Source organism: Urocampus carinirostris, chromosome 17 (genome assembly GCF_059441175.1).
Source record: "Urocampus carinirostris isolate Australia breed hairy pipefish chromosome 17, RoL_Ucar_1.0, whole genome shotgun sequence".
Taxonomy (NCBI): domain Eukaryota; kingdom Metazoa; phylum Chordata; class Actinopteri; order Syngnathiformes; family Syngnathidae; genus Urocampus; species Urocampus carinirostris.
The window spans coordinates 29,876,691-29,891,690 of NC_142365.1; the positions used below are offsets into that span (position 1 = coordinate 29,876,691).

Below are 15,000 nucleotides of genomic sequence, written 5' to 3' on the forward strand. Positions count from 1 at the left end.
TATAATCTAAAGGACTGTCTCAGAAGACTGGAATATTGTGATACTTTTCCTTATTTTGTGTAATGCAAGTTGAAAAAAACCATTCTGGATATTTTAAAACATCTACTGAAACATATCAAGTCTTTTATTCTTTCATAATGTTGCTGATTGGTTGAATAGCCTGCCAGTATACATTTTCATTATATTTCAATATTTTGAAATGGGATTTTTAAGTGAATACCGTAATTGGGAATACTTCATAAATAATATGATTTCAGTTGATAAATAATTGATCCAGAATGTATGACATTTTTATATTTTTAAATTGCTTTACAGAAAATAATAAATATTCTCAATATTTTCTTTTTTTTCTTTTTTGTATAAGTAAAACGTACTAGTTGTTTTTTAATGAATGAAGTTTATTTTAATTACCATGTAAAAAATCAAAGTGAACCTGTGTCAATAAAGATTCCTAAGAGCTTTTATTTAAAATAAGATGTTTCCAAATAAGAATACCTATTTTGCATTTTATTTTAATCAAATTTATTTTTATTTGCAAATGTCTGCAAAACACCTCACTTTTGTTAGTTTTTTACTTTTCACCGCTGACTCTCAAGTGAAAAATTAAGTGGACATGTGGCGCAACAAGGGTTGCTGTCTAGTTAAAATGTTATATTTTGGGATTCATCTTGTGTAATCCGTATTTGACTGTTGGGGGAATTTTATTATTATTATTCAGGGTATTGAGTTTTGAATAGCAGAAAGGGTAAGAGAAGTACCAGTATATCACCACTAGATGGTAAAGTCTCATAGGTCAGAGAAGGGTGCTTGGGCCAAGTCTCACGAGACCTCACGTGATTTAGCAACAATTAAATTGTGTCGTGTGAGACTGACATTTATCATCTATTTTCCCGATGAGGTAAAACCACAACAAAACAAAGTTATATAAAACAAATGTGTAACACCGGCTGGAGCTAGCCCGTCCACCTAGGTCTTCTTACAGACACGTCAAAAATACTTTTTTCGTGAATAAGATTGTTTTCACCAGTGTAGTAAAATAAAGACAACAAAAACAAAATTTGATAAATATGTTGTATTGTGTAATAACATCCAACCATTTTCCAAAGCAATAATCATCATAATTATGCATTGTTTGTCAAAACGTTCTTAAAACGTAACATTGTTTGATTAAAAATGAATTATACATGTATGTGCAATGTAAACTATACATATACTGTACTATACTATACTGTTTTCAAAAGCACACGTCCCATCAGTCGTGCAGGCTACTTTGGAAAATTATCACCCATGTGTTCTCCAGGGTTAAAAGAGCAGTGTGTTTTATTTGACCAATAGATGTCGCTGTATTGGATCGTGCAGTCAAAAAGAAGAAGTGCTACAAGGCAAAGGAATAATACAAACTACTAAGACTCAAAATGACCAAAACAATGCACCTGGATGACTATTTACCACTAGGACGTGCTAAATAATAGACACTGTCCTCCACTCTCCTCCACAAACTAGTGCAGGAGCGTCATACCCTGCAGTGCTGCAATTATCCTCAGGGAGGCAAGAAAGAGTCAAACACAAATCATCAGCAATCATCAGTGAGTTTGAATGAATTAGAATATCCCTAATTGGGTTGGATCAAAAAGCGTTTCATTTTCATCAAATCCCCGCAAATACTTTTTTGTATCATACAGTTCATTATACGCTAGATTATGCACTACCTTCTCCTGACTGCATGCCATTGATTTTTTTTGTACTGTGTTTAGAGTTGAGTAGAGTAGTTTTGTACAATGTTTCACAGGGTTAATATCCATGACAACCAAATATTTTTTTCCAAAAAGACTAGAATGTTCTATTCTACTCCATTCAATTCTATTCCAAACACAGCACAACAAAAACAGCAACATGCAGTCAGGGGAAGCAAGTCACATATTTTAAAATCAACTTTAGTCTGGATACATTTATTTTCACAATGTCGCAATGTATGCATCTTCCAACAACGTGGAGTCAGGGGAGGCAGTTGAGACTGTGCTTCACCTGTCATCATGAAAATATAAAATCAAAAACATGTTAAATTAATATATGTTTTCAGTGTTAAAGTTAAATGAGGAAGACGTTTATTTTTCTTTTCTTTTTTTCTTTTATAGATTGCAGAATTTTCACATTATATTATGAATGATATACAATCAGTATAGAAACCGTGTGTTACTGTGCTGGGCAGATGCAGAGTGAGGCATGCAAATCTCTTGTCTCATTGCAGAGGGCAATAGTGACACCAAGGATTTTGATTTGGCGAGCCTTGAAAAAGAAAATTAGTGAAATAATTGGCTAGCTAACTGCGGGTAATGCCATCCAGTCATGTTTTTGCTTATCTTCAAAGAAGCAGAAAGAAAACTTTGTAAGTTCTGGTATGATAATAAAACCCCTTATCTGTGCTACTTCTTATATATCTAAAGTTTAAATGAGTAAAAAGCATCATCATTCCATCGTAGGATAATACTTTTGCATTTGAAAATATCTACAATACAGTATTGCCTAAATCACCAATCGGGATTTTTTTAAGGCAGATTTTATTTTGAAATTTGATCAACAAATCACGAAAGCAGTCGCTCAGGAGATTCAAGTCAAGTCGTGTAGATTTGTATAGCCCTTAATCACAAGTAGTCTCAAAGGGCTGCACAGACCACAAATTATTGCAAACTAAAGACTATTATTACAAAATTACTATAAGAGTGAAAAAGTAAAAGCAATTATAAATTAATAGAATAATATTCTTTAAATGATTATAGAGTTATTCTGTGCATAATTCCAAATAATAATTAGTAAAATATTGATTAAACCAAAAACGAAAAATATCTGGCGAGCTGCCTGGGAGCCGAAAGATTCTCCTGTTTTTAGTCAGACGAGTCTCATCTCATCTCATTAGCTGCACCGCTTATCCTCAGTAGGGTCGTGGGGTGCTGGAGCCCATCCCAGCAAAAAAGGACACCCTGAACTGGTTGCCAGCCACACCTAGGGACAATTTGGACCGGCCAATCCACCTGAAATGCATGACTTGGGAATGTGGGAGGAAACCGGAGTGCCCGGAGGAAACTCACGCAAGCACGGATCATACAAACTCCGGACAGTCAGTCCGGTAGCTGGATTTGACCTTAGAACTGTGCCGCACACACGCTAACCACTGCGCCGCCGTGCTGCCCCATGAGACGAGTCAAAAGAGCCTAATCTTTAAAGAGAGTCACAATTCCCATCCCTCCACCAGACACGAACTTCACCGCAAAATAAAAATGTAATGTGTGCAATATATCATTTCTTCCAGGGGCGGGGCTTAGCAATTAATTTATTCGATTTATTTATTTAATTTATTTGTTCCCTTTAGGGAAATTAATTTTCACCCACCGTGCCACGGATAAGGGGGGTTGGTATAGTAAGTGCTGTCGCAGCAGAGCGTGCGCCAAACAACATCATAACAATCCCTGTAGAAAATAAAAGAAATGTCATTCATTAGTTCTAAAGTGGAAAACTTTGTTTCCAATGTGGTAGTTTCTTCAATTTTGAAATACAAAGCAATAGGAAATGTTAAATACATGTTGAAAATGGGGCCAATCAAGTCCCAACTTGACTGTAGAGAAATGAGGAAGTTGAAAAGCAGCCAAGATGCGTTTGTGGTCCTTTGGCAAAAGGGTTCACGCCATGTTGCGGGTATGTTTGTTGACCAGCACGATTTCGATGGTGCGCGCCTTCATCTCACGCGCCATCTGGCACCAAACGCAGGCCGCGCAGAAGGTTGAACAAACGCAGTCATTGCACATCGAGCCCTGCACAAGATAATCATTCATTTGCATTTCTTGCATATTTTTATTGTTTATTAAATCATTTAACCCTTGGATACATAAGTAGGGTCAAAAGTGACCCCATGGGTTGTTATTCACCTACATCTTTGAAAATAAAAAAATTTGGATACAGAGATCCCTCGCTACTTCGCACTTAGGTTATTTCTGGTCCACTACTTTGCGGATTTTGAATTTAATTGATTTGATTTTTTCTTTATTGTCATTGATATCATTGTGTCATGCATTGTGTTCTAATAGACAGCAGACAGCGGGGACAGAATAGGGAAGGCATTCTGTGTTGAGTGGGTGTGACTGTCTGTGTGCGCGACTGTGATAAGCTGGTAGGAATGTCTGTATGCGCGGCTGTCATTGGCTGGTGTATGCTGTCAATCAAAAAGCGTGCGGGCGCTTCCTCAGTCACAAACTGAGTAGCAAAGCGAACGCTCACCTTTAGCACCATGTTTCATTGAAAAGAAATTCATTAATTCAATCGGACTCTTAGGAAAGTCAGAAGAGCACAATGAAATTGTGATCACCAGCAGGTGCTGCATGGATTGTTATGGCGTCCGGAAATCGACTAAGGTGGCGTTGGGGAAGAAAGCAATAGCGAGGTTCCATGTCCGACCTTGTGCTACGACTAGGCTAACAACTCTAATGAGCCACCGCTGCGGACCCTGTATCTGTATCCAACCCCAGGTTCATTAGCCATGAAATGGTTGACCTGAAGCTACAATTTGTGGAAAACTGCTACATTTGTGACAGTTTTAATTTAATCATCGCAGAGATATGGCTCAATTCAAGGACGCGTGATGCTAGCATGAAGTTAGCCAGCCGTCCTCTAAATTACTTTCTTACTCTAAAAGGTAAAGGCCTCCAATTTCTTCTTACGTTTGGATAATGGCAATAAAATCATACATTCGAGTGCAATTATTTGTAAATTTATAGTCGTTATTTTGTTAAAGTTGTATACTCTCAGTCGGTAATAACTTCATCGCGAGGTAAGGTCAACCCTTTGGGGGCTTTTATGAAGGGGCGACGCTACTTTGTGGATTCTCACTTTTCACGAGTGGTTCTGGTCCCCGTTAAACACGAAAACAGAGGGATCTCTGTACTGTATTGTCATATTTCCGATATTTCTCATAAAATATGTTTATGACATGATGCCATTAGTATTTTTACAGTATTTTTTTTCCTCTAATTTTGACCCCACTCATAGAAGAGTGTATTCAATGGGTCATGCATCCAATGGGTTTAAAGGACCCAAAAGTGGGCCGTGGACCCGATTTCAGTGGGTCACAGGCATTTGCCTTGGAAAAATAATGCTTAAAAAGAAACAACATCTCTTTAACAGTAGTTGGCTATAATGCACTGAAAATGCAAGTTGACATCCATTATTTCACACCACAGATAACGTTTTTTTTACTCATGTCGAGCAAGGTCAAATGCAGATAAAGCGGACAATAAATAAGTTGAGGATTATATTATACGGTATTACAGCCTCAATGAGTAATATTTGACTGCTAGATTGCAGTGTGTTGTCTGATACAGGCCGGAAGGATGCCGGACAAACATGGCGTCGACTTAATTGGGGATTCCAAGGTGTAAAAGAAATACAAATTTCTTGACCTATTATATTTTATTTTAATTTTTTTTTAAAGGGTGTAAAAAAAAAAGGAGGTAGAGCGCTCGTCTTGGGATCAAGGGATCCCAGTTCGAATCCCGGCTTGTCCGTGTTACATGTCGAAGTGTCCTTGGGTAAGACACTGAACCCCTAATACCTCCAATAAGCAGGTTAGCGTCTTACATGGCTGCAATACAAGGCCGCTATTGGGAAATGTGAAGCACACTGTAAAGCGCTTTGGGAAGTCATTGACTTGAAAAGCGCTATATAAATGCAGATCATTTCACAGATCATGTTTCTTTCAAGCTTTGAAACCGCTTCAAAAATTGCATTAGATTTCCAATTTGGTAAAGTTTTCCACTTGATTTTCTGGAAAAGAACTGAGAAAGAAGCTGAAAAAAATTATTTGTGTTATTTTGCAATAAAATAAATTTGTTTACACAAATTGTCTTTGTTTTTATTCTACATAGTCTGTCTTGGTGTGAGTAAATTTGCCGTATTGTGTTTGTAAGGTGCATTATCGCTTGATAAGGTGAATTGCAATCACTAATAAGAGGAGCAATTGGCCGAGGTTGACAAGTATGTAATAATAAGCACATCCAATATTTTTGTATGTGCTGTAGCGTAGTACTGATTGTGTATTAACCCTTTAACAGACCTGTAAAATTCACCTAAAATCCCAATCCAAGACGTACCCAGAATAAATTGAATGCTGTTCTTAATTAGTTTGGAGAATATCTCTTTTTAAAAGTAAGACACTAAAGTTGTGTCCCAAAAGTTAAATAATAACTGCAAGTGCTACTAACATTGAGTAATTTAAGTAAGAACACATAGAAATAGGTTGTTTTTTTTTATTCCCACCTGATTTGTTTTTTTTTTTTTGCAATCACATGCCTGTCAAGTTCATTTTAGCTGGGAGCACCTTTCTAAAAAAGAATTCTCACAGGGGCCAGACTAGTAGATAAAAGGAATAGAGAAAGAAAGAGAGGGAGAAAAAGATAGAATGAAAGAGGGACATAAAAAGTGACAACATTGGACACAGAAAGGAGAGAGAAAAAAATAGAGCGATCACAAAAAAGTGAAAGAGCACAATAAAAATAGAAAGGGAGAGGGAAAGAGAAAGAAAGAAAAATACAAAGGGAAAAGGGGAGAAAGAGAGGGATAAAAAGAGAGAGAGAACAAGGGAGACAGAGAAAAAGGGAGACAGAAATAAATGTAGACAAAAGGGAGAAAGAGAGAGAAAGAGAGATGGCACAATATGGATGGAAAGGAAGGATACAAGGAGAGGCAAGAGAAATAAAGAGAAAGAAAGAGACAGAAAAGAAAGAGAAAGACTTAAACAGAAAAAGTGAGAAAGAGAAAAGAGAGAGAAAGAAAAGTAGCGAGCATGAAAGATAAAAAAGGTAAGTAAAACGAAAGAGAGTGAGAAAATAAAGAGAGAGAGAAAAAAAACGAGCGAAAGAGAGAAAATTAATTGTAAAAGGGAAAAAGAAAGATAGATAAATAAATAGAAAGAATGAGTGATAAAGAGAGAGAAAAAAAAGAGAAAAAAGAAAGAGAGGGAGAGTAAAAGGAAAGACAAAATGAAAAATGAGAGAGAGAGAGAAAGAGAAAGAAATACAGCTCCATTTTCGATGCAAGTGGCGCCTGGCTTTGGTGACATGAAGTTGTTTCAAACCCTTTCTCACGCTGTTTGCGGCATTATCTCGAGGGCCGGAACACTTGGCAGGCCTCATCTGCTCGAAGGCCTCTTGTTTGATACCGGTGTCTTACCCTAATGCCGTAGAGCTGTCGCATGGACATCCTGGTGGACATAGTGACGGGTGGGACCAAAGGGCTGAGGAAGATGTCCGCCAGGGGAAGACAAAGGCACTCGCCATACTTCTTGACCGTCATGCAGGCAAAGCAAGGCAAACACCAGAACCCGCAGCAGCCTGTTAAACCAGACACACAAAAACCTTTTAGAAAGAGAGCGAGAAGAACAAGTAGGTCTTATCGATTTTCTCTTCTTTTGTAATTCTTTCCATTAAGGGTGGGCGAATCGATCCAAATAATGATACATCGATACTGAACGAGTACTCGAATCAGATTGATACCATTGTCACGGGATCCATACCGTCTTCCAATGGAACAGTCTGCCGGAGGACATCAGATCTGCGGTGGCTCTTGATATTTTTTAATGGTGAATGGACTGAATTTCTATAGCGATTTAACCAGTCACTAAGGACCCCAAAACAGCATATTAGGGGTTCCTTATATTGCCTATGGACATTTTGACATTTAGCTCAGAGGAGCCGGGAACAGAACCTGCGACCTCTTTGGTCCCAAAACGACCACTCTACCTAATTAATTGCCTGAAATGTTAACAATATACTGTAGTAACATTCATAGTGAGTCGTAAAATTACACAAACATGCAGTACATTTATTTACTCGTACATTTCAGGCTTTTATACAGTACTTTGAGTTGTAATAAGTTGCCTGAAAAGTGCTCCCCAAATACATTTTGATTTGATACATTATACCTCAAAAAAAATCAATCCAACTGTGTTTACACTGTATTTCCACTACTCACTTTGTTTCAAAAAAGTGTATCATGGATGGAATTTAATTTGTCTTGTAGACATTCTCATAGAGTATTTTTGTTTTTGACATGTTCCTACTTCTTTTTGCCCCGACTGTCTTGACTTTTGTTCCGAATCAGTCGTTAAGTAAAAGTATATAGTATACAGTAGTATATAGTGTATAGTGTATGTGGGTATTGCTTACACAATTTGCACTTTATTTTTGAAATAATGTGCAATGGAAAGTATTTCAGTTGACATGTTGACCTTGTTGTATTTTTGTTTTTTCATGCTTATGACCAAAACACCTAGATGAAAGATAAAAGCAGATAGGTACGGTGAAAAACAAAAATAATTTTTAAAGGCTTTTTGAACTCAGCTTGGCAATTTTAACACCTACTCAAGAGAGAAAATACTTAGTTTTAAACTTTAAAAGGACACTTCAAACAATGCACCCCACCTTAAAGACGGCAAAGGGTAATTCAATTGTTCAATGATCATGAGATTTACAAGCAGAACGAATTGGTATTGTATCGATACTTGCCTGTGTTTACTTGGCATAGGATCGATGTAAAATTCCCAGTTATGGCCCACTCCTAAAGCCCATGTGTGTTTTTGTAGCTTTGGCGTTCCCTTTTTGTTTAATCAAGCGACCAAAACAAGGCTACAGCTAGAAAATGCTTACAATTCTCAACAGTCGACGACCTAAATTTAACACTAAACGCTTTAGTGACTAACCTACGATAAAATCCATATCTCGTTCAATCTTTGTTTCGCCATACTCAACGTGTGTAAACAAATGTTCTCAGTTTTTTTCTGTTTGTGTGAAATTGCACAGGTTCACTTGTAGCCAATGTTCCCTCTAATTTTCCACGGGTCTGAGCGTTCACACAAAGTCGGTGAGCAACGCTTGAAACAACAGTCAGCAACCATAATCCCAAGTGTGGCAAGGTAATTAATTATCAAACATGTCCAAAACTTAACATCAAGTTACATTTTGCTGAGTTTCCGGCAATGCAAAATTATTTTTCTTTTTTGAATGAATTGACTCATGTTCTATTGCAAAGGTTGTACGGCCTACAAACGTCATTGTTCTTACAATTCTTTCACAAGATATCCATTTCTTTTTTTTTCCTGACATATTTTGTTGCATAATATTAAAATTTTTGGGGGCTCATTTATTCGGTTCTAAGATACAGAACTGTACGTAATCACATTTTTAGTGGAAGTACAATGTTGGCAACAAGATTCACTTGATATAATTGGAAATTATTTGAATGCAACACAAACTTTTTCTTCTTTTTTCCGTGTTTTTTTTCTCCTTTTTTTTTAAAATTCCTTTAAAAAAAAGTCTCATTGTGTTTATTTTTTCTGAGCTGTTACTTTATTCTTTTTGTTCTCTATTTACTTTTTTCCTACATTTCTTTCTTTTCTTTTTTTCTGGCTTTTTTCTAAATTTTTCCTTTTTTTCCCTTTTCCTTTTGTTTCTTTTTTCTCAGCTTTTTACTTCTTTTTTGTTTTATTCCCCCCTTCTTTTAAGTCATTTTGTGCATAATTTTACATAATATTTGGTCATGTTGGGATTAAAAAAGCAAAAACAACCTGAAGAGCCGTTTAGGACCCGAAAGAGCCTTTTAGTGAGCCGAGTCAAAGAAGCCGGTTCTCGACAAACTTTACTAACTTTACTCAACTTCGTTCTACTTCGACTCGACTTCAAAATACCGCATTTAGGACACAACGTCAGGGGAACCCGTGTATTTTTACCTTCATGCACTGTAACTTTGACTTAAGTCGCTTCTTAATTAGTAATTTTGAGCCCTCATTTTTGTGCGCTGGCTAGATTTTCTTGTGCGCTGAGAATGTGCAAGCAGTGCGCAATTGTGCACGAGCGCAGCTTAGAGGGAGCACTGCTTGTAGGGCATTTTCGCCATCTACTACTGAAGAGTTGAATCCACCTTCAGTATATATTTTTTTCTCTTTAGAATTATTTTGCCAAGTCAAAGGCCCAAAAACCAATGGAAACCAGTTTAGAAACACTGATTTGTCCCATCATATTGAAATACTTTTTTAGCGTTTTTTTGTAGGTTCAATTAGATCAGTGCTTCAATTATTTTCTTTCACAACTCCCCTGGGAAGAAGTCCTCTCGTCCCCCAAGATAACACAATAATTTGCCAATGGAGGAGTGCTTTTCAACTAGTGTGCCGCGGCACAAAATTGTCGTTCTGTGTCAAGGGAAATGAATGAAGTTGTGTGCCTGTGCGGTTTAGCGAAAGCTATCTTTTAATCAGATTTTTCTATCTATTTATCTATAGAGAGCAAGAGCGAAAGAGATAATGTGTGTGTGTGTGTATATGCCCTGCGACTGGCTGGCAACCCGTTCAGGGTGTCCCCTGCCCACTGCCCGAAGATAGCTGGGGTGGGCTCAAGCACCCCTGCGACCATACTGAGGAGGATAAGCGGTGCAATTAATGGATGTGTGTATGTATATATATATATATATATATATATATATATATATATATATATATATGTATATTTTTATATATGTACGTATGTATATAGTTTGTATTCTTCTTTGTGCTTACTAGAATTCATTTTTTGGTAGCACAAAACAATACAGAGAAATCGAGTGGTCAAATATTACACAAAGTACCCTTCAGCCCAACTACAAGCAAAAAATTAACAAAAGAGAGGAAAAAATAAATTTGTATCTTACACATGGGGACGTCATTGAAGCAATCGCAGATTCCGCTGCCCCATTCGTTGGAATCTTGCTGCACCATGACGGGCTCCGGCTGCTTGAATACCATTTTGGACGTCATATTGGCTCCTGTAATATTTCCAGAGGTATGGTTGACATTTTGCTAGAAAAAATGGGCAGCCTGAGGTTTGAATAATTACAAATGCTTTTTGGGTGTGCACTGATTCATATGAAACCAGCAACGCCTGCAGCAATTACATAACAATGTGACTTTGACCAAATAGCCTATTTCTTAGTACAAGAAAACAAAAATATGTGTTTACGTTTGAAGGCTAGAACACACAGAACCATCCAAGTAAACCTTAGGAAGAAAAATAAACTTTGTGGTTATGACAGAAAAGGTTGACCTTTTCGTCTGGTTCTTCTTCTATGCTAGAAAACCTTCGTATCCAAACTAAGAAGTTTCCAAATGTATTCTCAAAATGACCAGAAATGTTTTCGACCTAACCCGAACAGTTTTTGTAAGAAAACAGAAGAAAGTTTCTACGTGACAAAGATTTTCATTGAAATGAAAAATATATTTGATTTGATTTTTCCCAAAATCTAAAGTCAGGGGAAGGCAAAGAACTGACCGTCAGGCTTTTTTATTCCAGCCTGCCAAAATAAAATGTTAAACATGTCATGATTTTATATATATATATATATATATATATATATATATATATATATATATATAAACTTTGTGGTTATGACAGAAAAGGTATATATATATAAAATTTAAAATAATAATAATAATAATAATAATAATTAATACTCGTATTCAAATAAACTTTTAAAGAAAAAAACTTTAATACATTGGGTATTTATGTATTATATTCCTTTTACTTTATTATTGTTTTATTTTCAACACAAGGATACTGCTGGAAGTGTGTATTTTTCCCTACGGGGATGAATAAAGTATCTATCTATCTACCATCTATCTGATAAATGCATAGGCCCCTAGTGACAAAGAGCTTTTACTCATTCTAAAATGGGAAACTGACTTTGCTGTATCCCTGGAAGATTCTTGGATTTAAATTTGCGACAATACAGTCGAAACACCCTAACTTACCACGATTCAGTAAAAAATACTAAAAAGAATACTCAGAATTTTCCCACCACTGATTTACAACCAGTACGAATTCTTGCCAGCAGATTTTTCTTTTCCAGGTTTTGTTCTTGTCGATTTTCTTTTGTTGTTTTTATAAAAAAATTCTGGTTTGGTTTTTAAACATCTTCCAAGTGTAGTACACTGCCATTAAAAGTACTGGAGTAGATATACACCTCAATTTGATGACCCATATTTCTACTTTGCCTACAAATAACTGCACACATTGTTCACTAAAACTCTATCCATCCATCCGTTGATATGAGAAAAATCGTGTGGGCCTGCATTATCTTTTTCCCTCATAAAATGCCGAGATATTTGATTTGAAATTTTCAGTAGAAACAAGAAAATAAAATCTGTTTTTTCCTTCCCCTTTTGAAAAACGTCCAACAGACTAAATGATCTGTTTCTCAATCACATGTAAATAAAAAAAGAAGACATATATATATATATATATATATATATATATATACACATATATCTATATATATTTGCATGTCAGAAACACGTTTCTTTTGAGTATCATTATAAAATACAACAAAACTGAATTAAAAGTTTTACCGTGTGTTGACTGTTGGATTTGTTCGGGAACTGATCAGAGCACAAGAACGGCTCCAGAGATAAAAACTTAAGACTGGACCGACCTGCCGGGCCTGTTGTGGTCCAGCTGAAAGTTTAGTTTCACACAGAGGATGTGACGTCATTCTCATAATAAGCGGGAGGGGCAATGGGGTGTGGTGGACCTGAGTGTCATCTATTTAAATATCTTTTTGTCAAATTAGTTGCATTTTTTTTCAATTGTGTTATAATACTTTTTGCAAAATGACTAGTAAATTTAGTGGACTTTTTCACGAGATTGATTAAAAAATACTTCAAATGGTTTGTAAAACATATACATTAAAATTGTGTTTATTTATTAAATCCTTACTAGATAATCTGGAAATCATTTTGTATATCCAAATGTTTTTAAGGAACAAAGTGTGATATTTGTCCACTAGATGACGCTATATTGTGTAGCGCAACCAATAACGCACAAGAAAGATACAAACTATAGTGACTCAAACTTACCAAACAACACAAATTCCTTTTACAGATTAATAGGCTTAGATAAATGTAAATTTTCTAATCTACAAGTACTTGAAAATGCATATTTATATGATAGTGTATTTTTGCTTATTTTTTCAATCAATATTGTTTTTTTAAATTATTTCTTTAATCACTGAGGGTCTAAATCAGTGATTTTCAACCTCTGTGCCGCGGCACACTAGTGTGCCGTGAGAGATCGTCAGGTGTGCCGTGAGAAATTACCCAATGTCACTTTTTGAAATTTAAAATTTAATAAAACATTTAGGAATCATTTTCTGCAAATATTACATCATTGTCAAGTGTCTATGCTGTAAAAACAGTGGGGATTATAAATTATATTGGAATTAGACATACTGTTCGGTGTCATTTTACAACATTTTTGGTTAGTGGTGTGCCGCAAAATTTTTCCAATGTGAAAACACATGCCCTGGCTCAAAAGGTTGGAAAACACTGGTATAAATGATACATGATACCTATGAATCGAGCAGTATAAAAATTAATATTCATATGATGGTTGATGTGATTTTGTTGGAAAATGCTTTGGTTAAAAATGACAAAGTTGCTCTGGATGCTTGAAAAAAAAATCCGTCCCCGCTTTTTCTTTTCTTCCTCTTTTTCATCCCATCCGTCAATTTGATTGTTTCTGCTCTGTTTTTTTTGTTGGCATTAATATGTTCAAACACTGATGCCACTCCTTGTCCAGGAAGGCCTCAGGATTTACTAAACAATACGTGACGATATATTGCTGATGAAGACGCATTCCGGAGGAGTCTTTGCAATTGACAAGAATAGCGATATTGTTCGTTTGAGCATGGTTAAAGCGTCACAGAAGAAAAACCAGGAAGAGCAACACAGGAGTGGTAATTCCGGATTGTTAAAAAAATAAATACCCTTTTTTAGAGGTGAGGTATATGATTTGAAAACATAAGGCTACAATTATGACTTTAAAACAGGAGATGGCAGCAGAGTAACATGTCTTCTTCCATTCTAAATAGGCCTGATAAAAGCAGTTGGTCAAAAAAATACCTAAAGGCTCTTTGAACTCTGTAGCTGTATGTGTGTGTGTGTGTGTGTATATATATATATATATATATATATATATATATATATATATATATATATATATATATATATATATATATATATATATAGTAGTATATATATCATCTCATTACCTACATTGCTTATCCTCAGCAGGGTCGCGGGGGTGCTGGAGCCAGCCAATCGCAGGGCAATATATATATATATATATATATATATATATAATTCCAAAGTGTCAACTTTCTTTTATTACGAGGGACCCTGTGCCGCGTGGACGCAAAACAAGAAAAGCATGTATTTTGTTACAAAATCTAAGTTAAACAGAGCTGTATAAACATTCACATATTTTATATCTCTGAGTGTGCAGAGGTTACAGTAGCCAAAAATTTCCCATCATTGACGTATTTTTTTGAGAGTAGAAACAAATTTAAGGCCATCAATCATTTTGGTGCATTGAACTATAGTAGTAGTACGTCCGATGCGCGACACTCCGAGAGAGAGGCAGAGAGACAAAGAAGAGTAATAATAGGTGGGTAAAGAGTAAAGCTGAGCGAGAGAAAAGCCCAGCCTGACCCGAATATAATGATTAACATTTTAAGCCTCTCAAGCGGGCGTGAGTGTGCGCAATTCGAGAAATGTAGTTTTAAAGTTGACACATCTGGATTTTTTCCTGCAAAGCTGTAACATAATTGAAGGGACACTACACTTTAAAAATGGCAAATCTTATTAACACAACATGTGAGGCAAGCTCCAAAACGAAAAATGATTTTAGGTAGGCTATTATGGCCTTTTCTTTGCAATTTTGTCCGGCTAGGTCCCCGTTAACGTCGGCGCTGCCGAGGGATTTCTCTTTTTTTTTGCTCTCGGTTAGCACTTGTTGACTGCCCAGTGTATGTTACTTTGTCTGGCTAGCCTGGCATTAGCGATGGTTGTGCCATGTCCCTTGGTTTAGTCCCAGCTGGCTTCGCGTGTATCGCTGTAGCCGTTGTCGCTTTTTGTTGTGGGTTCCTGGTTAGCCT

At 36.2% G+C, this 15,000-nt stretch overlaps 1 protein-coding gene across 1 annotated transcript; it reads right to left on the minus strand.

Annotated features, from left to right (window-relative positions):
* Nucleotides 1–1,101: 1,101 nt before the first annotated feature.
* LOC148349740 (cornifelin homolog B-like) lies at nucleotides 1,102–12,557 on the minus strand. Its single transcript, XM_088321604.1, has 4 exons — nucleotides 12,416–12,557; nucleotides 10,723–10,836; nucleotides 7,216–7,376; nucleotides 1,102–3,806 (listed from the first exon to the last, which is right to left on the minus strand). The coding sequence occupies exons 2-4, from the start codon at nucleotides 10,826–10,828 to the stop codon at nucleotides 3,675–3,677; spliced, it is 399 nt and encodes a 132-aa protein (XP_088177730.1). The 5' UTR covers nucleotides 10,829–10,836; nucleotides 12,416–12,557; the 3' UTR covers nucleotides 1,102–3,674.
* Between the last annotated feature and the right edge of the window lie 2,443 nt (nucleotides 12,558–15,000).

What these genes read in the sequence shown, in the direction of transcription:
- LOC148349740 (XM_088321604.1), bottom strand. Translation starts at nt 10,828, where the DNA reads ATGACGTCCAAAATGGTATTCAAGCAGCCGGAGCCCGTCATGGTGCAG. An exon ending in CTTCAATGACGTCCCCATGT is followed by an intron (nt 7,377 to 10,722) that starts GTAAGATACAAA and finishes CTGGTTTAACAG; the next exon opens with GCTGCTGCGGGTTCTGGTGT. An exon ending in GACAGCTCTACGGCATTAGG is followed by an intron (nt 3,807 to 7,215) that starts GTAAGACACCGG and finishes TATCTTGTGCAG; the next exon opens with GGCTCGATGTGCAATGACTG.